The sequence below is a fragment of the Varanus komodoensis genome, unplaced genomic scaffold, assembly GCF_004798865.1.
Source record: "Varanus komodoensis strain SLA01 unplaced genomic scaffold, ASM479886v1 scaffold1, whole genome shotgun sequence".
Lineage (NCBI taxonomy): Eukaryota > Metazoa > Chordata > Lepidosauria > Squamata > Varanidae > Varanus > Varanus komodoensis.
Genome location: NW_025335268.1, coordinates 71464921 through 71490027, shown reverse-complemented (window position 1 = coordinate 71490027; position 25107 = coordinate 71464921). Strand labels below are relative to the sequence as shown.

The following is a 25107-nucleotide window of genomic DNA, read 5'->3' as shown; positions in this document are numbered from 1 at the left end:
GGGAACATATACACTCCCTGAGAAAGGAATGAAAGAGGGAGGTCTTGAGTTCGCTGCAGCCTCACTGACAAATTGTCCTGGAATACCAAAACTTCAGATCAGTAAGAATGCTGTACAGAAGGACCAAAATGAACTGGAATTAAGTTGAAAAAAATCACCATGGCTGATGTAATAGGAAGCGAAAATTGGGCTTACACCTTTAGCAAGTCTACCCTGTGGAAAGATTTCCCCCTCGCTATCAGACACCAAGAGTGAAGCGACATCTGTCCCTAAGCCACTCCAAGAGACGTCTTCCTCAGCCCCCAACTATCTCTCCAGTCCACCTGATGACATCACACCTCCAGCTCTGACAGCAGCAAAATCCCCTTGGGGTCTCCAATGGATGAAGCTGTTTAAAAACAAGGCCATCAGACCAAACGCAGAATGCCATCATGTGGCATGATGTGGCCCGCAGCCTTGCCCTCTGAGCTGCGGGCCACGGACGGTCCCCAGAACAAAACCCCAAGCACAGCAGACGTCACAGAATGGAAGCCCAGGACATCCAAGTCATCGCGCAGGCAAGAGCAGGACGCTCCAAGCCAGGAATACAGGAAGCCACCCTCCACAGGGACCGGGGTCCACCTAGCCCAGTATGGTCGCTTTCCCGGTTTCCGGGCAGGACTTTCTTGCAGCCCTGCCCAAGAGGCCAGGGAACACCCCTGGATCTCCGCCACGTACAGCGGGGGCTGTCGCTGGGCCACAGCCCCTCCAGCAAAGCAGGGGCCAGATGGACACCGCCCCATTCCCCAGGATGGCTCACCAGGCGAGGAGGCTGATGAACCAGATGGGGCAGGTCAAGCAAGCAAAGAACCCAGCTGCTCAGTGGGAAGCTAGGGGGGTCCAGGGGCAAGAACAGTGAGAGACAGGCAGGCCGCGTAACCCAGGAGACTAGAGAGCCAGGGGGCCCTTGGGCTACTGGGAATGGCAACAATGCTCATGACAAACGTTTAAGAAACGTGCCCGTAGTGGAAAGGATGGAGCAATCCGATGGAAACCCTGCACCAAGCTCCCAGCAGGCTTGCTCAGTTCTCCGCGCAGCAGGTGGAGCCCACAAGTCCAGCCTAAAGAGCAAGACGCTGACACCGTTGGTCCTTCAGCTCAGCCTGCTTGTTGACTGCAATTATATGGTGCTCCTCCGATGAATCACATTGGAATATTTCTCGGAATTATTTGTGTGTGTGGGGGGGGGGGTGCAGTCATAGTCCCTCAAGCAACACCTCTTGATTAAGCTGCCTTTTGCTACCATTCACAAGTTCAAGCCAATCATGCAACCATCACACAAAAGGAAGAAGTTAGAAGAATTTAAAGGGCCACTCACCTGTCTGAACGTCGATGACCATTTGATGACCACCTCTCATTCCAGGCCTGCTGTCCTCACCATCACCTTATGTTTTTAAAGAAGAAACAAAATCCTAATTATTACATTGGTTTTTAAGATGTTTCACTGCATTCAAGAAGCCTCAGCTTACAACAGTCACATACTTTTATTATGGGAATTACAAAACATCAGAAGAAACCATAAAAGGAAGAGAGCTAGCCAACTAGGCACACTGCCTAGACGGTTAAACTCAGTTCCTGGTCGGACGTAAAGCTCATCGGATGACTTTGCTAACCTAGATTCAACTCTCACACCAGTCGCTGGAGGGATAAAATGGGGCGCTTATGCCTGCCCCCCGCACACCATGAAGAAAGGGTGGGAGAATCATTCTGTGTACAGATTTATTCATTCCATCTGTTCCAGCATGAGACAGGCACACTCTCCTCCTCTGAAAGCAAAATTAGAGGAAGCCTTAGAGCCAAGGCCTAATGTATCTCTCTGGGTCCATTAGAGTGATGAGCACACAGTGCAATTTCAGGAAATTGTAAAGACCTAGTGCAGAGGTGGTTTGGTTGCAAAGACTGTGGGCTCATTTGTAGTTCCGAATGCACCTCACATTGGTGGGGGGGGTGCTTTGCTATTTTATGTAATATTATTTTTTTACAGTGGAGATATTTTGGGGCTTTCAAATGTTCTTAACAGCATTTGTGCCCTTGCTCAGCTCTTACTCAATTAAAGCTAGGGACAGAGGGGCAGATCACTAGTACGCCCGATAAGAATTACTCCCCATTCCAATTCAGAGAAGACTGAAAAATCAGGACCCATTCAGCACACAGCAGTAACCTAATTCGCTCGATATTACTTTTCCTCCAAAACAGCATCACAGTGAAAGGTTTATTAACAAAGGCGCTGCGACGTTATTTATCCATCACCTTTCCATCTTAAAAGGTGCCCAAGGCAGCGTATTCTTTTCCCAAATAAACTAAAAAGATAGACAGCTATAATTCAGTGTCAGCACATGCTCTGCAGGCAGACGGTCCATGACGGTGCTGTTTAAAGGCCCCTCGACAGGGCTACCCGAAACCCCGGCGAGACGCTGCCTGTTGGCTGGCAGCATTGTGCTAAACTGAGCGATGCTGCAAAGCAAAGGGACGGGTCTCTCTAGGCGAAGCATCCCAGCAGGACACTGAGCCGTGGGCTCTCTCAAGATGTCCCCGCATGCAAGGAGAGCTCCGGAAGCAAGGCTGTATAGGCGGAGATCTTCCCCGAGGCCAGGGCGTTTTAGACTTTTCAAGGCAGAGCTCGTTTCGTGCTCCTATGGCCAACCCTGACAGGATTCAGGCTGCCATATTATGCGCTACCTGAGGCCTTCAGGAAGGTTTCAGGCAACAGAAACTGTTCCTCACTTAATGGAGCTGTCTCACCTTTGCTGCTTTTGGGGATGATCTGACCCCATCGGGGTTTGTATTCCTGCTGGCTGATGTACTGATTGAACAACCCATCTGTTTAAAAACACACAAAAGAAACAGTTAGGAGCGGCAGCCACCTCATTGCTTCCAAATGTTAAAAGAACACTTTGAATACCATCTCTCGAAAAAGAGGGGGGGGGGGAAAACCCTAGCATTATGCAAAAATAAAGCCACCTTGAGTAACTGATAGAAAAGCAGTGTAGAAATGCTAGAAACAAATAAAAATTATAGCCATTTATTTATGTATTTATAGATAGATAGATAGATAGATAGATAGATATATTGCGATTTACATCCTGCCTTTCCCCTACAAAGGGCTCAAGGCAGCTTACATCATTCTCCTCCTCCATCTTATCTCCACAACAACAACGCTGTGAGGTAGGTTGGGCTGAGAGTCTGTGACTGGCCCAGAGTCACCCAGTTGGTTCCATGGCTGAGCGGGGACTAGAATCCAGGTCGTCTGAGTCCCAGTCCCATGCTCTTAACCACTGCACCACACTGGCTTTCATTTGCTAAGTAGTATTATATGGCAAAAATAGAACCATTTACATGACATTATTCTAAGGCAAGACAAAACCCATGTAGGTTATCATGTAGGATCTGCAGAGAAGGGCAGCACCCCCTGCTGGTCTAATAGAGAAGCCCACCAGCTCTGTGGGAGGGGGGCCTGAACATCTTCCATACTGCCATTTTCCCCTATGCCTTTCAACTTATCGGCAATTCCATTCCCCCAATTTTATCAACTGAGGTTTCTCAGCACTGCTGCTGAATAGGAGAAAATGGCTATGGGAGAAGTTCACCAGGGCTTCCCACACGGCTGGTTCCCCGGACACTCAAGAAATGCTGTGGGTTTGAGGCTTCAATGGCAAAAGCCACAGAGTCCATTTCTAGAATGTTCTCCTTGAAGGTGTTCCTGGAGGCCGGGGGGGTGGGGGCAATGAAACAGACTGGGTGGCCCGGGGATCATATTTTTGCACCATGGTACTTTTTGCATCCCTGAACAAATAAGCAAAGCTGGGTTTAAACGCTTCCAAGGGAAAGGAATTCCAAAGTTTTTACTCTTACTGGTAATTCCTTTGACACTCTTTGGAACTCTCTGTTTTGGTCCATTATTGGAATTCCTTTCTCAGTTTTTACACCACTTCAGCCCTTTTGATCCATCAATTAAATAGTACCTTCAGAGCTTATCTAATACAGACAGTTGTCAGAAAGGGGTCTTTGCTTGCAAGAAAGCCACATTTCATCTCTATTTTTCATGTGGGATGGTCAGCAATGGAATTATGACATGAAAAGGGAACATCCTGTAAGATCTTTATGGAAGCCTTGTCTGTGCTGCCGTTCTCACGAAAAAGCAGCCCTTAAAAATCATTGTGAAAGGCATAATAGAACAAAATGTTGGAAACAAAGGGGGGCACAAGATGCAGAAGGCCAAAGTTGTGGCTTCATCGGCCAAGGGGCAGAGGTAACGCAACCCCACATTTCCTTTTGTACGGGTGGATACTATTGTGGGAGTCCGGAGAAACACAGAAGCAGTGAGAAAAGATGTCCGCATGCACCACTGAACAGTCCCGGAGGACGGCTGCGAGCTTCCCCAACTTGAATGAGGCCAGCTGGATCTTGTACTCTTCGGGAGAATGAGCCAGAAAGCTTGTGCCCTTTGCGTCTGCGGAGAAGCTCCCTGTTGACTCCTTCAAGTGGCGCACAGCACAGAACTTTTATAGGGGCTGGAATCCTGCAATGACTCGTGGCACATACGATTCTCGCTTCCGCCCCCGCTGTGTTTGTCTCTTCCTTCTAGCCCAGCTTCTCTTGCATGGGGACACTGACCTGGAGTTCTTCCAGGCTTCTTCCCAGAAACGGCTCTCTGTTGGCAGCAGTACTACTTTCATTCCCCTTGTGTTACAAACCAACAAAGGCTTGTTTTGAAAGCTGACCTACCAGTGAGCTAACTTTGGCGGGTGGGGTGGGGAGGAAGAACTGGTTGAAATTTGTAAAAAAAAAGAAAAAAAAGGACCCGGCCTCCCTCTCTGCGTCCCTGGTCCTTTTTGCCAAGGTAGCCAAAATGCTCAAGGAGGACGTCCCGAGGACACCCTGCATGGCACACTGCACGGAGCCGTTAGGTCGGATCAGACACCGATTCTGCAGTTTAGAACAAAGCTTTCCAGTGAACTTTAGAAACCATTCCCGCCCACACTGACGACGACACTTCTGCAAAGCCATCCTGAGCATCAGGGCAGGAGAGGCCACAACTCAAGGCAAGCAGCAGCTGGGTTTTCCAGTGCTCATCAAGCTGGAACATCTGTACTATTGCCCAAGCTCTTGCCGGGAGGCCAACACAAAAACAGTCCCTATGGAACTCACAGCGATCCTGCAGAAACATTGTTTTCTGACTTGAAGGCTGAGTCCAATCCACCAGAACGTCACACTCATTTTCGCAGGGTGCCTTTCCTGTCTTGCTTTAATTAGGGGAATGAGAGGCAGCAAACAGAGTTGGATGACCATGGGGACCCCATAAATTGAGAATCTGCAGGTATTTCGGGATGCATCCTGAAGTGAAGAGGGAAGGAAAGGGTTTGATACTCCCGACAATGATCTACAATTGGGTCAGAACCAAGCTTGAAGTGGGCTTCACCTTGGCTGACATTGTCACTGTTTTTAAGTGTTAAAAAAGAGAATGTGCAAAACAAAGCCCCAAATAAGGCAAATATGGACAGATTGCTTTGGGTTCAAGGCGGGCTCCAGCTTTTAAATACTGGCCATTCCCAAAATGGATCATCAGACTCAGCAGCTTATAGAATGCTGTATAATAAGCCTGCAAAAGAGAGAAACTGGGAAAAATGCTCTGGAAAGATATGAGCTATTTCCTTATCACAGCTTCTAGGGAATAAAAGACAGACCGTCCAAGTCACATGTTGCTTACTTGCAGTTTTTACACAACACACACAAACAGAGCTATATAATATATTTTCTATAGATGCAGCATTTGCCTTTCAGTTCCAAAGAGTTTTCATTTTCAGGTTTTTTTTTTTTAAAGCAGCAGCTTTGGTGGCTGCTAATTCAGCATTTCATAATGGAGTACCACTTTTATAAACTTGGCACAGAGAGAATCAGAAGCAGATGTTTGGTGGACTCAAAGAGAACGGGCCACTGCAGAGTGCAAAATGGCTCGAAGCCAGCGCTCACAACGGTCCCACCGCACTCCACCGAGGCCCGCAAACACAGAAGCAGGATTCGCGAGCAGGAAAGGAACAAAGGGGAAGATAGAGAGCTTGGGACGAAGCTGCAAGGCAAGCCAGCAGGAAATGGACACACCTCCCCAGGCGCCCTCCACCCGAAGACGGGTTCAGGTGAGAGCGGGCCTCCCTCTACTGGACACGCGCACTGGCCGAGGTGAGGCCGAAGGGAGAGGAGACTGCAGTTCTTCCCGTGTGTTGAGACCAGCTCCGTGACCTGCTGAATTACTGCCCACTGGACTTGCAACCAAGGGAGAGGCTTCCAAGTTTGCCTTTTCCTTCTTTCTTTTGTAGCGTGGCCAGCTAGATGGTAAGCCCCAGGGCAGAGACCAATGTATTTCTGACCTTTGGAAGCTTTCTTCAACTGAAGAGCAAGAGAAAGATGCTTTTATTCAATGGCATAGGAGAACAAGGCAGCCCTTCCACCCCCCTTGTAAGAAAGGAGGCCAAGGAAGAAAGTGCTGAGAAAGAACTGGGCAGCAGCTTTCTCCTTCTGCCCAGCTGAGGTCAAAGGGACTCGAGGCTTCCGTGCACACACGCGCGTGGGAGAACCAGCCGAGGGTTCCAAATCCCTCGTGCCTGCGCTCCTTGGTGGAGGGTTGAGAGCAGCCACTGCAGGTGCGCCACAGAGGCTCCCGTGAGGTTCTGCAATCCAGCAGCAGCTGCGCAGCAATTCTGTGAGGATGCAAAACCTGCTACAGGGCAGGCAGGGACTCCTGATTCTTGAATCTGACCGGACTAATTTGCTTTACAGCTGTGAACGTATTCTTGGAAGTGTGAGTGCAAGGTCTGCTCAAATCCCCAAAGCCAGAGACGAGGCTAATCAAGTTCCTGTTGGAAAGGGATGGCTTAATGCAAGACAGAGCTCCTTGAAACTCTGTACGAGGCCTAGATCAGGATACTGCGTGATAGTAAAGGCTGAGGAGTTATGATAGATAGACAGACAGACCGACCGACCGACCACCACCAGAACTGCCTCCTCGTCTCCTCCTTGCACTGGAAACACCAGTAATGTTGCAGCAGAGCTGTGCAGTTCTCACGCAGAAACACTTTACAACCTCATGTTATCCAAGCCCATGCCTGAAGTGAACCACTAGGCATATCTTGCACACAGGGAAAAGAAACTTGGTTGCTACAAGCAGTTCCCGCAGAGAAGCTAATTCAGAAGAGGAGCCAATTTCCAAACCTGACTGCTATTAAAGATCCTGCTATTAAAGATCCACTTCCAAATTGGCTCTACCACAAACTGCACATTCAAGCTGCATTCCATCACACCAATTTCCTCGCATCTTCTCACCTCTTTAAGGTACCAAAACTCAAGCCTACCACGGCTGACCCTTCTGGCTCATGCTGCCAGTTCAGAATGAACGCACGTGCGTGTGCACATGCACACACGCACAGACACAAATTCATGTGCACAGTAACCTGCTCTCCAAATATACAAATTCCATAGACGAGACTGTATTTGCATCCCACCACCGTGCCTTTCCAAAGGTGCAGCTTCAGACCCCCTCTTCCATCCACTTTGATCTCCTGGCTCAGTAAGTCAGACCCCTGATCACTCAAGTCCCCCAGTGCCAAGCTAGAGGAGAAAAGATGCTGCACACATCTGCCACTGCACAGGATGTATCAATTCACACCAAGCTTTGGCATCTTGCGTGTGCCATCACAAAGGCAAGCGCATGTCACGGACGGACTGGCTGTCAGCCTTGGCCTCTCTTAAGTCTCTATAAACCACCCTTTAGGGAATGGACCTCACAGGATGGCATAAACAAGACACACTGAAGTAGTTCAAATCCTGAGTTCAGAAATGCAAAAAAAAAAAAAAAAGTGTGAGAACACACACGAAAGGCATGCAAATACCCCGCAAACAGCAGAAACTCTGAGAAAAAACGCACAGCTTCTAACACAGGAGAGACAGGCACAGAACCCAGATGGGAAATGTTACTTCAGAATGAAAGCTCAGTTGATTTTTACAGAAAGATGCCCTGACAGTATTGTCTTCCTGCCTCGTCATGCTGTCTAATCCCTGCAACCGCCAGGGGATTTGTCATTCAGATATTAAGTTTTCCACATACATTCCTTGGAAGGGGAAAAGCATTACATCAGAATCAGCCCCAGGCGCTTTACTGTCAAAAGACACGCAAGCATTGAAAATGGAGAAGAAGTGATCCTAACCGTGTCAGATGGTGTCTGTTAATTTACAAGTATCAATTTTTTTTGCAAAGTTGGCAAGTTAAATACTTCTGAATTCTCAGAAGATGCCTGCATGTTGGAGACATTTCAATCTTCACTACTTTACCCTGTATTCGGTTTTTCTATTTGATGAGTAGGAACCTTTTTACCAGCCAGAATATAGGCTGCCTGGAAGCTCCAGGAATAAACCCAAGTGTGGCTGTGAAACAGCTGAGATTCAGGGAATCCTTTATTTCCAAGGGGAAAGTCCAGCATAGCTGCCTGAGCTTGCATTTGTTGAGAATTTCAGAAGCAGCTGGGGAGTGGGGAATGTGTGGCTGATGTCCAAGAGACGCTAAAAAGACATTATCAAGCAAGTGGAGGATAAAGGGTTGTCAGCCTCCTGAGAAAAAATACAAAGACAGAACTGCTCCTGGCAACAGCCTGCTTTAGTCCTGTGCTGCTCCTGCGGTCTGCGGTCTCCCCACCTGGTCCTGTTTCCCATCTAGCACTGAGAGAAGCTATGGTTCCTGAGAAAAAGGCCAAACTACTTCTTGCACAAAACCAGCGGTCTGGTATTCCCCACAGCTTTATTTGTCACGAACTGGAAGGAATGGAGCTCTACAGCGTCACAGGGTGAGTTTGGGATCCAGTGGGTGCCATCGCTGCCAAGAACTCAACTGAGGAACTTCTCAACTTTGGGAACCGGGGCAGAAAAGCCAGGCCCGAGCAGAGGCAGGGCCACCTCCAAAGGGGGCATCTTTGGAGATTTCTTCAAATGACAACTTATTCCTCTGCTTAACAGTGGGGAGAGGTTGACTTGCTGAATGGTGGACTGTGGGACAGCCAGCCCCAAGTATCCCAGATAGCCAATGGCAGTCTGTAACCCTAAAGCATCTCTCAGAGCAGCGGGAAAGGCTGGGAGTCAGGGGCAGCCATCACGGTTACATAGGGCAGAGGGAGATGTGGAGGTGGAAGGTGGCTACCCCATAACGAGCCTGGATTACACTGACCAGGCTGGGTGAAGCCGGGCACAGGAGGTGTAACCTCTCCCAGCTCTGCCCTCCAGGATTCTCTGTCCAGCAGCAGGAAGACCTGGGGGGGGGGGGGGGGGGGGGCAGGAAGGTGGAGCGGCATCGCTCTAACTGGAGTGTCCCCCCCGGACAAGGTGCCCTGCCCCACAGGCTGCTGGACTGGAGAGTGCCTGAAGGTGGGTGCCCAAGACAGAACGTTGGCGGACCTTCCTCCGCCACTCAACAGCCTCCCTTCCTGAGACAGCCGGGCTAGCCCTGAAGCCGGTGCTACCGATCCTTCGGCTGACTGCGCTGGGGACATCACCACCCATTCTGACACTGCCCTGCTGGGAGTGGCACACGCCTTCATGTCTGCCACAACATGGACAGGTCTGTGCTGCCGGGCACACGCTGGACCTGCTGTCGGTGCCGGGTGGGTGACATGACCTCAGAGTCATGGCACTGCCTGGACTCACTGGTGACGGAGCCCCTACAGGGGCGGAGGGCCAATTAAGGGGACCCATCCCAGAAGGCCGATGGAGCCGAACAGTTTCCTGATGGATCTCAGGGATTTTCATGTTTCCTCAGCAGGCAGCTCTATCAAAGCCCCGGGGGATCTCTGGAATGAAGAAATGGCCAGGGAAGCAGTTGCTCCTGAGCCCCCTCTTGCGAAGCAGAGCTACCCCAGCACCCTGCTTTTCAACAGCTCGAGTGACTTGGGCAGAAAACTCAGAGTGGCTCTAACCAAGCACCTTCAAATAGGCCTACTTGAAGGCCTTTTCTGCGGCAAAATGGGCAACAAGGAAGAAATTCTAATTCTGCTGCAACTGCATCTGCAAAGAGCTGTTCTGCAGAGCTGTTTCAGGTGGCCAGGTGTCTTTTACACCTGAACCTGCAAGGGGAGGACTTGGGCCTTTCAACAGCCCATTGCAAGCAATTTGCTCACCCCTCAGCAGGCAAAATCACCCAGGTCAAGTCTGATGTGGATGCTGTTGCTGATGCAGCCCCACGCCTGTAAATTTAGCTCCCGCTTGTCCAGTGTTATGGGCTGCTTTTGGATTTGTACAGCCTGAGGATGTGGCCAGGAGCTTTGCAGAGGTGAGAACCACCAAGTTTCTGGGTTCTTGCAGTTCTTCGCTCATAAAAGCATCCAGAGTGGGGCTGGCCAGGGGGTATGCAGTCTGACTAACGCCTCTGCTGGTCAAGCCGGGGTGCCAGCCTGTCGGGGGGAGGAGGCGGTGGTGGGCACATGCTGAAACACCCTCTCTTCTATCCCCTCTATTTGAAACTCCCAGCCCGTCGCCAATACTTCATGGTTGAGCAAGGTACTGGAGCACGCGGTGCCCTCCCAGCTCCAGGGGCTCCTGAAAGAGATGGAGCTTCTGCATGCATTTCAGTCTAGCTTCAGAGCCGGTTATGGGACGGAAGCAAGCCTTGTGGATGACCTACGCTAGAAACTGTCCAGGAGAAGTGCACCTGAAGGTGGTTCCGCTAGGCCCTCTCACTTCTGATCCAATCAGCTATGGTGTCCTTCACTGGGATGGGAACCGGAGGCCCGACAGTAGCTCCGTTCCTTCGTGGAGGGGCAGATCCAGACAGTGGCACTGGGGGACTCTTGTTCGACTCCCTGTCTGCTGGCCTGTGGATATCCTTGTGGCTCAGTTGTCCCCCAAGCTGATCAGAGTTCTGTGGTTTGGCCCCAGTACTGGGAATCAACTAAGCTGACAACATACAACTCTGTTTTTCCTTCCAGTCTTATTCCAGGAAAGCCGTTTCAGTCCTTCCCCCCACACCCCATTTTTTATTATTTTTTTAGACCAAAAAAACCCCACAAATACAATACATCATAACAATAATGTAACAAAAACACAATAAAATAAATGAAAAAGTGCCCCCACCACCCCAGAGACCAATGCTACCACCATTCACATACTGTAACAATTAATAATATATAGTATACTTCAGTTATTTCCATATCCCCTCCAGAAGTTCATATAATCTTGACTGGGTTTACAGCCTTTGCCTTCTATCAGTACTGCTTTTACAAAATCTTCCCAGATTTCATTATATTTATTTGCTTTCATTAACCCTCTTTTAATTTTTATTTCTGTCGTCAGTTTATCATTAATTACCATGTTCCATATTTCATTATACCAGTCATGCCTTTGCAAAACCCAGTTCTGTTTCCTATATCTAACTGTCACTAACCTAACTGCCATTGTTTCAGCCCTGAATCAGCGCGCCTCTTGCCAGGAACAGCCGAGCTGAGGCTTGATCCAGACAAGACAGATGTGCTTATCGTCAGCCAGAGGCGGGGCAAGGAAGAGGGAGCCGAGGAAACAAGTGAATCGAGGATTCATCCTGTGCTGGATCGAGCTGCACGCCGCCTACACAGCTGCAGCCTGGGTGTACTTCTGGATTCCACTCCAAGTCTGGACGCCCAGGTTTCCACAGCAGGCAGGAGTGCCTTTCCAGAATCAGAACCAGCATGTCAGCTGCACCAGTTCCTGGAGGTGCCTGGCTGGGCCTTAGTTACCGCCTGCTCGGAGTACCGCAACATGCTTGGCATGGGGCTGCCTCTGCTGGCCCAGAGCTGTGGCTGGACTGGTGACTGGCTACAGCGAGCACAGAACTCAAACCGCTTCACTGGCCCCCAGCCTGTTTCCAGGCTCAGCTCGCAGTGCTGGTTATGAACTACAAAACTCTGCACTGTTCAGGACCAGGTAACCTGGAGGACCACATTCTCCTCTGTGAGTCTGTCTGTACCCTCCTCTTGGTCCCTCCCAGGCACACCTGACGGAAACATGGGAGAGGGCCTCCTTGGTGGTCGCAGCTCCCTTCCCAGGGAGACCAGATGGGTGCCCTTCCTGCTATGCTTTCACAGGCAGGCCACATCTTTTCTTTCCCAGCCAGCTTTTGGGAATACTCTGACCCTGTAAGATTCCACTGGACTGCCGATGCTGCTTTTACCACCGCTTTAATTTTTGTCTTTCATATCATGTCAATATTCTGCCTAATTTAATTAAATGTTGACTTTTGTATATTGCTGTCCATGCTTTAACTGTATATATGTTTTTCATGCTGCAAGCTGTCCTGAGCCCCAGTGCCAATTAAGCCTAGGAAACCCAAGCCCGAGGTGCCTGAGAAGTTTTCTGGAAGAAGCGTTCGTGCGAAAATTGGAACATGGGCATCTCAGTGAAGTCTTTCAAAGAAACACACAGCCAGAAGGTGTTTGCTTACAAGCTGCCCCAGCTTTTGCCAGTTGGTAAATAACTATCTCATAATTTGGTCTGAGCTTAAGACCAAGTAATTAAGGGAAACACCTGTGGAGATAGACTCCTGGGCTCTACCCCAGCAACTGTCAGGCACCTCTTCAGTCAAAGTCCACTCCAAGTTAATCTGAGCACATACAAAAGGAACTCCCCTTCTCGGCCCTAATCCTGGCTCTTCTCACACCTGGCATGCAACATGGGAGAAAGCCACCACATTCTCCTAGTCAGCAAGGACAGGTAAGGACCCAGCACCGCATACAGCCCTGGAACTGCAGAGGCCACAAGTCAGCTCTGAGTTGAACTAGCACAGAATGGTTGAATAAGCAAGGCTGAACGCGCTTAGCTGCAGTGGATCGTGGCCAAAGTGATGGAAGCCACCCCGCCCACTGCCAACACCAGAGCCAACTCTTTCATGAGTACAAAGCTGGCATTCTCACACCCAGGAGCCCATTATGTCAGAGAACACCACATTTTTCTTCACGTCGTCTTCTTTCAACACCTTCATTTTTCTTCTTCATTTTTCTAGAGTGCACAACAGAGGATGGAAAATGCATCCGATCCCTTATCCAAGGGATAAGGCTCGCAAGACAAAGCGATGGCGTACAGTCAGCACTCTTTACAGCACAGCACACCACGCTGAAGGATTATGAGCCAGTTCACAGACTTCCAGGAACAAACCTTCCTTACATGTCATGGCGGGAACAGAAGCACTTGTGCACCTCCGTCATGCCACTAGAGCGCAACGTGGTAGAACGGACGTGTTTTATGTTGTCTCATGCTCAACCGATGACGGCCGATACACAGTGCACACTCACAGAGCCAGTGTAGCACATTATGGTGAAGGGAGAAAAGCACTCATGCTCCAGCGCCACAGGTACAGAGAATTTGTTCTGGCTCAGTCTCTGAACCCACCCCAGCATCCCCTGGAGGCATCAATTAGTCAGACCTGCAGCGGAAAAAACCTTTGCTCCTCAGAGGCACTGAATTTGGAAGCCAACTGTTTCCCAAAGACAAAATGCCCTCCCCCTCCACAGCAATAAATCTAGCAGCATGGCGAGCTGCTCTGCCTGCTTAATAACCCCATCTAACATGGCTCTTGCACTCGAATGTGAAAAGCTTGGCTGCCCATTGCATTCATCACAGCAAACGCTGCCACACATAAGCCAAGCTCTGAGGGCTGAGAATTCTGACAGTCCCCTGAAGACGGGCAAGAAAGTCTGGAAGGGAACAGAGGCAGAGAGCAGCAGCAGTTCCTGGCCACCTCCCTCCAACCACTATCTTGATTAGTGGCCAATGTTCCCCTCTCAACCCCTTGGGACAACTGGCTGAGCAAGATGAGATAAGCAGGAAAGCAGAGCTTCAGAGAAAGGCGGCCAGGAGCTGCTGCTTCCCTGCACTTCCCCCAAAATATCCCCTCCAGACTTCTCTGCCCGCCTCCAGCAGAGCTCACATGCCCACTTTTGAGGTGATGAAATGTGACACACAGCCAGGCTCTAGCATCCTGCTGCAACATCAGGTAATGCACTTTTCAGAAGAGGGACGGGATTTCAACACAAAAAGCCTCTGTTCTAAATGCTTCGGTTGGGGTTGGCGGCTTCCCAAGGTGCAGAGAAGGTTGTAGTGCCAACAGCTGGAACAAAGGCTGCAAGATCGGCTTGATGTGCGGAGAGTTCCATTTCACCGATGATGTAGCCCAAAGTCCAGAAATGCAAGGGACGCCAGAAAGCCCATCTCGAGCCAGCTGCCCACCTCAGCCATGCAAAGCACACCTCGCCGCTCTGCCGCTCTTACCGTTCACAGCTTTTTCTATCAACTCCTCACAGGCGTTGAAATCTCCCTTCAGGACCAGCTTGTCATGAAGGTCTGTCAGCATGGGGTGCTCCAGTGCAATCTTGGTTTTCTTCTGCAAGGATTCAAAAGCCTCGGTGTAGTTGTGCTGGCGAAAGTGCTTCAGGCAAAGGCGAATGGCTTCCTGTTCACGGTACTACTGGAACACAAGAAAACCTGTGAGAGCAGCACCACAGAGGTCCCGCCCGAATGGCCCCTGCTCTGGACTATACCAGTGAACATGGGGGTTGCACGGAAGGCCCAAGCCTTGTGAAAGGGCGGGGGGGGGGGAGAAAAGTATTCAAATGAATACTCGATATATCTTTCACAGTAGATGCAATGTTTATACCTCAAGTCCACCTCTAAGGGATTCAGGGCAGCATACATAGATTCAGCCCATTTTATCCTCACAACTACCCTGGGAGGATCTGAATCCGAATCCCCTTGGTCCATATCCACCACTGTATCTTAGCTCTCTGCTAAGAGCGCTCTGCTTCGCCTTACACTCAGAGAAATCAGGAGGTTCTGTGCTACTTTTTGTCCCTGCATTGTTACTAAACCAAAGAGATGAGTTGATTTTGAGAAATGCTATCTGGCCAAACTGCTTCAAAACTCAGCACTAGTCATAATTATGTCTACCAATTATCTATGGGAGCATGTGGTGCAGTGGTTAAGTGCGCGGGACTGGGACTCAGGCAATCTGGGTTCTAGTCCCCGCTCAGCCATGGAGCCAACTGGGTGACTCTGGGCCAGTCACAAGCTCTCAGCCCAGCCTACCTCACAGGGTTGTTGCTGTGGGGATAAGACTGAGGAAGAGAATGATGTAAGCAGCTTTGAGATCTTTAAAAGAAAAATGGCAGGATATAAATCTAATAAATTTGAAGTTGTCTTGTACCAAATCAGACCACTTGTTCAGTTAGCTCAGTGCCTTCTACTGCTTTGGTTCTGCTTTCAATGACTGCAGTTTATGTACATGGGTTTTTGTTTCTGCTTGTTTGCTTTCTTTTAAAGCACCAGGAACTTTTTTGGTTCAATTCTAAGGGGTCTAATTAGTTCAAAACTTTTGCAGTATGAAATAATCAAGAAAAGTTCTAACAATATTGTCACTCATATTACAAAAATGTAAATACATATATTTTGAAATGAACATTACACAAAAGTATATTCTCAGAGGCATTCATATGCTCCAGGTTCACAGGCACTCTGTCAAACTAAAGTACTACACCATAGTATGTTGTCTGTAAAAATAATGATTTTAAAAATGCAAAGAGCGTCATACATCACTTGACTGCTGGAATTCAACTATGCTACTTATCCACTGAGCAAAATGCCATTTGGCCCGTAAACTATTGTTTCTCCCTGTCCCACACATTCTCAGCCGTTCCGTAGCCATTTCATATACAGGCCTACCTTGCTATACCAATTGAGGCAGGGCTGGACCACGTCTGGATCATCGATGCCACTGAGTTCAACATACCAGATACTAAAATTGAAACTGGGACCCCACGACAGCAGTGGAACTAGGGAAGGATAAGAAGAACAAAGAGCATCATGTACTGAAACACGGATTCCTACTCACCACAGACTCTGGCTCACTGGACATCTTTCCTGCCTGGTGAGATAAAAAGAGCGCTGGGCCATTTAAGAAAACAGATCAATCCATCAGCTATTAGTGCAGATAAGTACAGGGACAGTAACACAAACTTGTCTTTCCCATGCCCTGCTCTGTTCCACCGTCTCACTCTGGAAACAGAGGCCCTGTGGATTCTCTGAGGACCACAACAAAGCCCAGGAGAGGAAGACATGCTTCCAAATTTTGCAGGAAACAGAAGCCATCAAAGCTCAGTGATTCGAGGCCAGTCACTGATGCTCAGCCTAGCCTACTGCCTAGGGTTGTTGTGTGGATAAGATGGAAAGGAGGACCATGGGCTCCTCCTTGCAGGAAAAACAGTGGGCTAGAAAGATGAAAAATACTCTCCCTCGCAGGAGTGTTAAAAGATGTTTAAAAACCAGGGAAAGAAAATCAGATTGCAGCAGCCTGTGCTACTTGTAAGAAGGGTGAGATAAAAACAGTGAAGGTTCCATGCGTTAAAAATTACTCTTATTTCAAAATCATCCAAGAAAACACTGCCTTTGGCAATCAAGAACTAAACTTCTCACAGCGGATGCAGACACAGTTGAAATACAAACAGAAGATCGTGAATGCAAACAGCATTTAGAATAATACGCTACTTAGTCGGCACTGCTACCCATCCAGGCTTCACATAAACCTGGAATAATGCCGTCATAATGGGTGGAAAGCTCAAATGCAGGTCGTCACACAAATCAGTGTGGGAGCAGCCAGCTATGACTTTATGTGGAAGCAATTACATTCCTAACACTTAGATCATCATGAACAAAGCACAGCTGTCACAACTAAGGCCACTGCCCCAGCTGGCCAAGCACGCAGTCTTGTGGGTCAGCGCTGTCCAACTCAAAAAATGGAAGCTTCCGATGAAATTCAGCAGAATTTTCAGGCAGGCCTCATGGTGTTAAAAAAATCTTGAACAGTAGTATCCCAAGTGCATTCCAGTCAACCTGGAACTCCTAGGAAGCTGCTTAGAGGGCCCTCCATAAGAATGCCAAGCAAGCTTTTTGGAAGGAATGACCACCTGCCATGACCACCTTTTTCCAGTGGTGCACAAAGGCAAGAGGTGGTGTTCTAGAGTGTACTCTCAGTCCACATCGAGTAATGATGCTTCACAGAAACTGCCTGTACAGCCTAGGGACACAAACACGCATTCCAAAATGCACATGTCACGTGCGTGTGTGACATGAGGGAATGCGCGTGGTTTCCATGGTGTGCGGGAGCAGGCATGTTGGTGAAGCAGTTGTTCCCTCAAGATGGAAGGCCTGGGAACTATTTGCCAGAAAACAAGCCTGCATAATGGCATGACAAATTGAGCAACCTGGATTTTAGCTTGAGCAGTTAGGTGGTTTCCACAGGATGCCAGAAAGCCAAGAATTTCAGCCTTCATTCTCACACTCCAGCTAAACACCTTCCTAGTCTGCCAGCAGTTTTGCTTTTTAAGACTTGTTCCAGGTTTTATTTACAAACTAGAATAAAGAAGAAAGGGACACTTTCAAGGACCTTCTATTCTGCAGAGAAAATGCTTAAGGCAAGTGTTTTGTTTCCTGGCATCCAGAGCACCATCTGCCCCAGGAGTTTAACTGATCTAAATGCCCATGCTCCTCCAAAAGTATCCTGAGAATCGTAGTTTGGTAAGATCAGAGCTCCAATCAAGGAACAACAATTCCCAAACTTTCAGGATGACAGATCAAGGGCAGAAGTTTCTGTAACTTCACACAAATATGGAAAACACCTTCAGATCTACTTGTTAAATTATCAAACACATAAGAAAAGCCATGCTGGATCAGACTAACAGTCCATCTAGTCTAGTGCTTGTTCACGGGGTGGCAAATCGGCTGTTACAGGATTCCACAAGCAGGATCTGCCCAAGCCCCTCAGCAACGAGCGCATGCTGGCATGCCTCCTCTGGTAACGAACGCAGCAGATAACATCCCCCTTTTCTTGCAAAGGACTAAAGCCAGAGGCAACGAGACCTGCTCAGTTCTACAGAGAGAGAGGCGAGTGCCATGTTCCCTGTTCCTGGCCCAGATAGCTTTGAAAATAAAACCAGCTTTTGCTTTACACCAAACTCTTCTTCAAGCATTGGCATTAATTGCAGCTTTGCAGGCCACTTGCTCAAAAGGAATGTGCACAGGCAACAAGAAAGAAGCTAACAAGAAAGAACATTTCCTTCACTGCAATATTTTAGACCCAAGAGGGCGGAAGCAGAAGAACACAGACAGAGCAACTGCTTATGAGCCATGTTCCCAATGCAGCCCACGCACCACACGTAGATCGTCAGCAGGCTGTGCTGAGAATGTCACAGAACACCTTCAGATCCATGGAAATCCAAGTGGCTGCATTCACGGTTTGAATACATTTCTCCACAGACCGTTACTGCAGGACCATCCCCTTCCATCAACAGTTTAGGACTGCCTTTCCCACAACCATCGTACTCCCTCTGAAGGTCTCTGTTAGCATTCCATTCTAACAGGCACTATGCTCTCACTTACAAAAAAAATCGTAACAGCAATTCATTTGGAGCAGACAAAAAGGCCCACCTAAGGCCAGTGTTCCAATTCCAACAGAAGCAAGAGAGATGTTTTGCCAAAATCTGCAACAGGTAGCCGCTTTCTCCATTTGTTCCCAGCATCTCTAGCATTCAAACACGGAGACTCTGCTTAGCTCTCATGGCTAACAGGCAGGTAGCCTGGAGCCTCCTGAACCAAAAACTGTATTTCAACACATCTACATTCCTGGTGAGTAAAAAGGACCCAACAGGATGGGTCTGTGCTGGGAAAGGGGATTTCATTTACACAACTAATACTGGTCACAACAGCCACGCTGGATCAGACCAAGAATACATTTTGTCCAGTATGTTGTTCATACAAGGGCCACAATGCAGGGTGCAGCAGCTTGTCATATTCTTTAGCCACCTGAGCATCTTCCACCTGCCACGAGAAGTCTTTTAAAGTAAAACAGAGACAAATGGGACATAAGCTCCAGTGAGGAAAACCTGCTAACATTTAACTGGCAGGGCAACCCAATGATCATGATGCAAATTAAAGCAAATACCCTTGTTTGATTTTAAACAATCTAATTACTTTAATTCAAGGACTGTTGCCGAGTCCGGCATCCCCGGCATACCAAGACAACCATCCCTTCGACCTTCAAACCAGGAAAGCCAGACATTCAGGGCTAGATTTTTGTTGATATACAAGTTTGTTATCTACTGATAACTGCATCGATTGCATTACAGGCTCAAAGGAGGCCTCCGAAACCCACCATAATTTAAGGAAACTATTTGAAATAGAAAAGTACTTCATACTGGATGGATAGATAGAGCAACCGTAATTTTCACAGGGGTTGTCTACATAGCACTTTTTTCCTAAATGGCTTACAAATCTGAGCCCCAGCTCACAAGAGTGATCAGAACTGGTTCTAAGCTGGAAGCACTTAAAGGCTTGAAGTCTGTCAACTCCTTTTTGACCCATGACCCTCTCAGCCCAAGAAGGAATAGAGGGGCACTCTTGGCAGCCACTCCCTGCCAAAACCCTAGCAGAAGTAAGTATAAATATTTGAATATTATAAATTCATATACCAAACTGGATTACAGGATGATATACATAGAATTTCAACACAACATTAAGGTGTTAATGACTCAATATTTATTGAATTGTTTAAACAATAAGGCCAACTAAAACAACATCAAATTTTAATGCTTGGGAAATAAGGTTTCAATGTAAGCACCAATACCTTGAACTGAATTTTCATTTATTCATTTATTTATTTATTTGGGGTTCTTGTATGCCGTCCCATTTGCATAAGCCTCGGGACGGCTTCCAATAAATAAATAACAATACAAAAATATAAAAAACTGGACACATCTGGCAATAAATAAAAACCAATAAATAAACAGTTAATTAAAATAACGTTTAAATAAAAAAGTCTTGGCCTGGTGCCAAAAAACAAATAACGAGAAATATTTTTTCTTTCTATTAATTTTCTGTTTCCTTATATTTAGATACATTATAATTAATGCATCCAAAACTTTTGTGTGTACTTTCCAGTTATTCATTAAAATAGACAAAATAACCATGGAAGTCCCCAAAACAGCAGGGAGCTATGCCTCAATATCTCTCAGGAAAAACATTTGGGGAAATCTGGCAAATACAGCCAGCCTTTCTACCAATCAAGCCTTTGAAAATCTTTTTCAAGTTCACAGTCTCTATTAACTCCAAAGGAAATTCGAGTTAATATGATACTGTACCGGCACCTCAATGCCTCCCCATGTTCTTCCACCCTTTTAAGCTGTCTTCTCTCCAAGTGCCTACAATCTATGCCAATGCAAAACACGACCAAGTCTGGTTTTGTGATAAGATACCCTCCAAAGCACACTCAAGGAAACTGACCATCCTGTCACATAAACAAATATGTCAAATTTAGGTTTTGTAAAGGAAGTCATATTTGCAACCACTTTTCTGGCTTAATTAATTGCTTTAAGCAATTAGACTCCATTGGGGGGATACTGTATTGTTCTCTCAAAAGGATCAATACACACCATTGATCATTAAAAGTGCTTACAAACACTGTAAGATGCTATTACATTTCAGTTTCCAAATGGGTTAGTATGATCAAGCAGTCACAATCAATTGGCTTAAGATGAATATCTGACATTTAGTCTTTCTTATGTAAGAAATTCAAGCAAAAGCTCAAGAATGATGCAGAATGACCTCCAGCCGACTGCACCAACCATCATTCCTTTTCACAGAGACCCAAAGCTCTGCATTCCATGCATGATTTCTTCTCCAACGAGTTTCTAAAATGAGAAGACCTAAGGATCAAATGTGACTGCTAGCCACATACTCTCTGGCCGGGGGAAAGGGAAACAAAAAACGGTAAGAAAAAGAGAAGAGAGGACATGGTTGATTTTTTAAAAATTACACAGAGAATGGAGAAGAGAACAGCTTAAGTTGCTTCCCCTCTCCCACAGGATTAGAACTCAGGATCATCCAGTGAAATTCACTGAATGCAAGAATGGCAAAAGGAAACAGTCCTCATGATACATAATCACATTAATTAACTAACAGAGCTGGCTGCCACCAACTGCAGTGATAACTTTAGATGGCTTTTTACAAAACTATTATTTATTTAGAATAATTCTAGGCTGCCTTTAAAAGTGGAAGGATTGGACGAGTTGATGCATGATAGACCTATTAATGTCCATAAATAGAAACTCCAGATTCAGAGCCAAGACTTATTGAAGACTTGGAATAGCCACCACCTCCGTACCTTGCTGATGAGCTTCTGAAAGGCTTCCCACTGCGGGATGCGTAACCCTGGGCAAGAGAGACCTTTTCTCTGACCGCACAGCTCTTCTTATGTATCGAGATCTTAGAAGTTCAGGTGCGGCTGTCATTACTCAGAAGTGAAGAACAGTGCACATAATGCACAGTGAAATGCTATGCCTGGTTTTGAGTGTTAACTCTTATTGACAATTCCATCAATAAAAATAGACTTTCTCCATAATAACAATGTATTCATTGTCAGCTGGATGCTCTCAGCTAATGTCACACCAAGGACGGAAGGTTGCTGCAAGATACACGCTCCAAACTGTTGGTACAGTGAAATTCCGCATTCCAACTATGTGGGAAATACACAGACCCTGTGCATAGAACATCAGTGGAATTTGCTTCTGAGAAGAGATACGATACCACATTCTGCACTAGCTGAAGAAGCTTTGAAATCTTCTTCAGGAGCATACCAAGGCACAGTGCATTACAACTGCAAAGCACTGAAGTCCCCCGCCCCCCAAAAAGAGCTTCTATTCCCTCCTAACGCTACCAGCTAGATAATCAGCCTAAAGAGATGATGAAGTAAAAAGGCCTGCAGATACAAGGTCATCACAAGCATGAACACAGACGAGAGAAGACTGATCACATGAGCACCAGGAAAACTGTATTTACCTATCTTAATAAATCGGCAAGGGAACATCTGTTCATCAATTTTATGCTTCAAGGTGAATGTTTCTTTGTTATAGTCATTCTTTAAGCCACTGTGGAAGGAAAAATACAAGGCTGTTAAATCATACCATGGATTTTAGCGCTAAGTAGTAAATACATTTTATGTTTTTCCTGACTCGTAACTAGGTGTGGTCAGACAGGAGCTATAATGCTCTATACCCCTGAGCATCTGGGTGAGGCAGCCCCAGGACATGCACAGCCGCACTCTCCTTTTCCGCACGTCATTTCCCCAGTTTTAAGTCAGCTACTCATGTTCCAACATTAACTTTTTAAAATGTGCTGAGAAAAACTTTGGAAATTTCATACAAAATTCAGCGTTCATACGAAGCATGCGTATGCGACTTGGGGTGTATGAAGCAAAAGGGAAGAGGAGAGACGCAAGGGGCAAGGTTTTCTCCCCCCGCTTTGCTTCATGCTCCCACAGAAACTCGCTAAACACTCAGATCTTCTGCCTGCGCTGGATGGTGGGCTGTTCACAAGAGCCAACACCAGGCTCCTCCAGTGGCAGGTAAGCAGCGGCTTCACATGGCACCAAGGGGCACCGACTCGTTCGCGTACGGCTCCAGAAATGACCAAACTCTGTATCTGGGTCGAGCTGGAAGCTCTGTTATGGCAGCAGCCAGATCCCACGAGTTCCCCAGGACTTAACATGGGCAACCAGCCCGCCTTTGTTAACCAGTACGAAGAAAGCACACAAATGAATGTCTTCACACAGAAAGCAAGCAAGGCTCCCATAGCACAGGAAAGTCTGGGGAGCGACCAGAAACAACCGCAGTCTGGCTGGAGTGCGGGGCTGGATGAGGGTTCATAAACTGAGACTTAATCCAAACAAGACGGAGGTCTTGTGGGTAGGGGGTTCCACTCTCCAGGTATGCAATCCTTGACCTGTTCTGGGTGGGGCTGCACCCCTGCTAAGGGACAGGGTGTGTAGGCTGGGAGCGCTCCTCGGCCCAGAGTTATCCTGGGAGTCCCAGGTGACGACTGTGGCGAGGAGCACTTTCCTTCCACTTGGGCTGATCCACCAACTATGCCCTTCCTTGGCTGAGCAGAGCCTAGCAACTGTGGCCCAGGCTCTGGTAACCTCCCGACTGGAGTGTTGCAACACGCTCTGCGTGGGGCTGCCCTTGAAGACGGCCCAGATACTGAATTGGTCCAGAATAGAGGAGCCAGGTTGCTAGCAGGGGCCAGCAGATATATACACATAACGCCAGTCCTGTAGCATCTGCACTGGCTTCCAATTGAAGTTCAGGCCCAATTTAAGGTGCTAGTGGTGACTTATAAAGCCCTAAATGGCTTAGGACCTGGATATTTGAAGGAGTGCCTCCTTCCATATGTACCTGCCCAGCCCCTGAGACCTGGAGTGGAGGCCCCTCTTCAGGAGCCCTCTTTGAAGGAGATCAGAAGAGCGACTACTCGGGGAAGGGCCTTCTCTGTGGAGCACCCCGGCTGTGGAATGGGTTCCCCAGAGAGGTGTGCCTGGCGCCAATACTTTTTCCATTTTGGTGTCAAGGCCAACCCCTTTTTATTTCCCCATTATTTTAAATGTGGGTAGCATTTTAAGATTGATTTTGTATATTATTATCTGGATACTGTATCTTATTCATTTATTCTATTGTATTACTGCCCTGAAACATCATAAAGGGAGGGATATAAACGCTATTAAATAAATAAATAAGTGGACACTTGCGCAAGACATGGCAGTGTATGCACAGGTGAGGCTTCCCCTTGGGGCAGGCATGGCTTTCCCTAGCGCAGCGCCCCGGCTCGCTGTGGAACTTCCTCTCCGTAGGGAAACATCTGGATTTTCTCCTTCGGAGTCCTCCAGCACATGACTTCCCAAGCTTTTGAGGGAGCACACAGCTAACCCTTCACTTTTTCTTTTTTCAAGGCATGCTGTTTTTCTTTTAGTCCTGCCCAGCTGCAAGGTTTTCCTGCTGCTATATCTGTATGAGGATGTTCATACATCTGGATTGCCCTGTGAATGATTTTTACATGGAAAAATAGCATAGGCATGTTAACTTAAGCAAACACGGGAATGAACAGGAGCCTACAGCAAAACGGAAGGTTGTCCAGAGCAAGAACTCTGAGATAGGAAGGAAAGGAAACTGTGCCCGGCAGAGAGTAAGCACATGGTTGGGATCGACAGCGTCAGGGAGAACAAAGTCCATTTGTTCTGCTTTGTGGTACCCAGCCACGTTTGTGGTACCCAGCCACGTTTGTTCTGCTTTGTGGTACCCAGCCACATTTTTGCTTCAAATCCTGTAATGACCTCATAAGGAGTCGTGTTCAGGACAAGTGATCTGCTTTTGCCAGTGTCCTGCACAGCAGTGAGTTGTCAAGGCTACGGATGGAGTTCTTTGCCTGCAACTGGGATTATTGCCTGGGTGTGCAAGGGCTTTCTCACAAGGACCAAAAGGCCTAACTCCTCACCCTATCTCATCACTACACGGTGAACAGATGAATGCATGAGTTTACTTACAAGTACGAAACTCGGCACACGTATATGGATGCATAGTGAACTTTAAAAAAAAATATTACTCACTAAGAAACAAACCTTAATGGGATGGAGGAGGAGAGTCAGAGATGGGCAGACTTGTGCTGTACATGATTCAGGGTGTATTGTACGTGAAAGCCTTACCACATGTGCTGACCAATGGAGTTCTTAACATGCTCTGCACCCGCAAGGGATGGAAAACAAGTGGCAGACTGCAGCAATCACACGGTCTGCACAGATTCCCAATGTACAGACACCTTACCAGGGGGCCAGCTCTGCCATGCAGCACAGCAATGAAACCTGCTGCAGGCAGCGCCCACAAGGAAAGCAACCAAGTTCAGACAACATAACCCTCACTCGAGGGCTCAGTACAGGTTGAGTATGGGTTATCACTGAACAAGGAGTGTTTGCTGAAATGTGGGTTCTCATATTTTCCATGGTGAATAAACGTGGTGAACCACTCCACCGTTCACAACCCAAGTACAAGAAGCCATGGGTTTTCTTTATGGATTGTTCAGCGTTAACAAGCCACGGCTCCTTAGAAAAGCTACGTTCAGAGGATGTAACAACACATGTTGCAGCAACAGCTGGTGCTCAGGCCTTGAGTATGAAATACCATGCAGTGTAGTCTGAAC

General features: G+C 47.5%; 1 protein-coding gene across 6 annotated transcripts in view; it reads right to left on the bottom strand.

Moving 5' to 3' along the window:
• The window catches only part of MKLN1 (muskelin 1), a 99069-nt gene that overhangs the window by 47264 nt on the left and 26698 nt on the right, over positions 1 to 25107 (bottom strand). For 5 of the 6 annotated variants that reach the window (XM_044428556.1, XM_044428563.1, XM_044428590.1 and 2 more), the window contains 5 exons: positions 21922 to 22010; positions 15757 to 15866; positions 14311 to 14503; positions 2782 to 2859; positions 1358 to 1423 (listed from right to left, as the gene is read on the bottom strand). In XM_044428556.1, the coding sequence (XP_044284491.1) occupies positions 1358 to 1423; positions 2782 to 2859; positions 14311 to 14503; positions 15757 to 15866; positions 21922 to 22010 (536 nt within the window). The remainder of the gene's footprint in view (positions 1 to 1357; positions 1424 to 2781; positions 2860 to 14310; positions 14504 to 15756; positions 15867 to 21921; positions 22011 to 25107) is intronic. The other variant, XM_044428572.1, reaches the window with a different exon arrangement.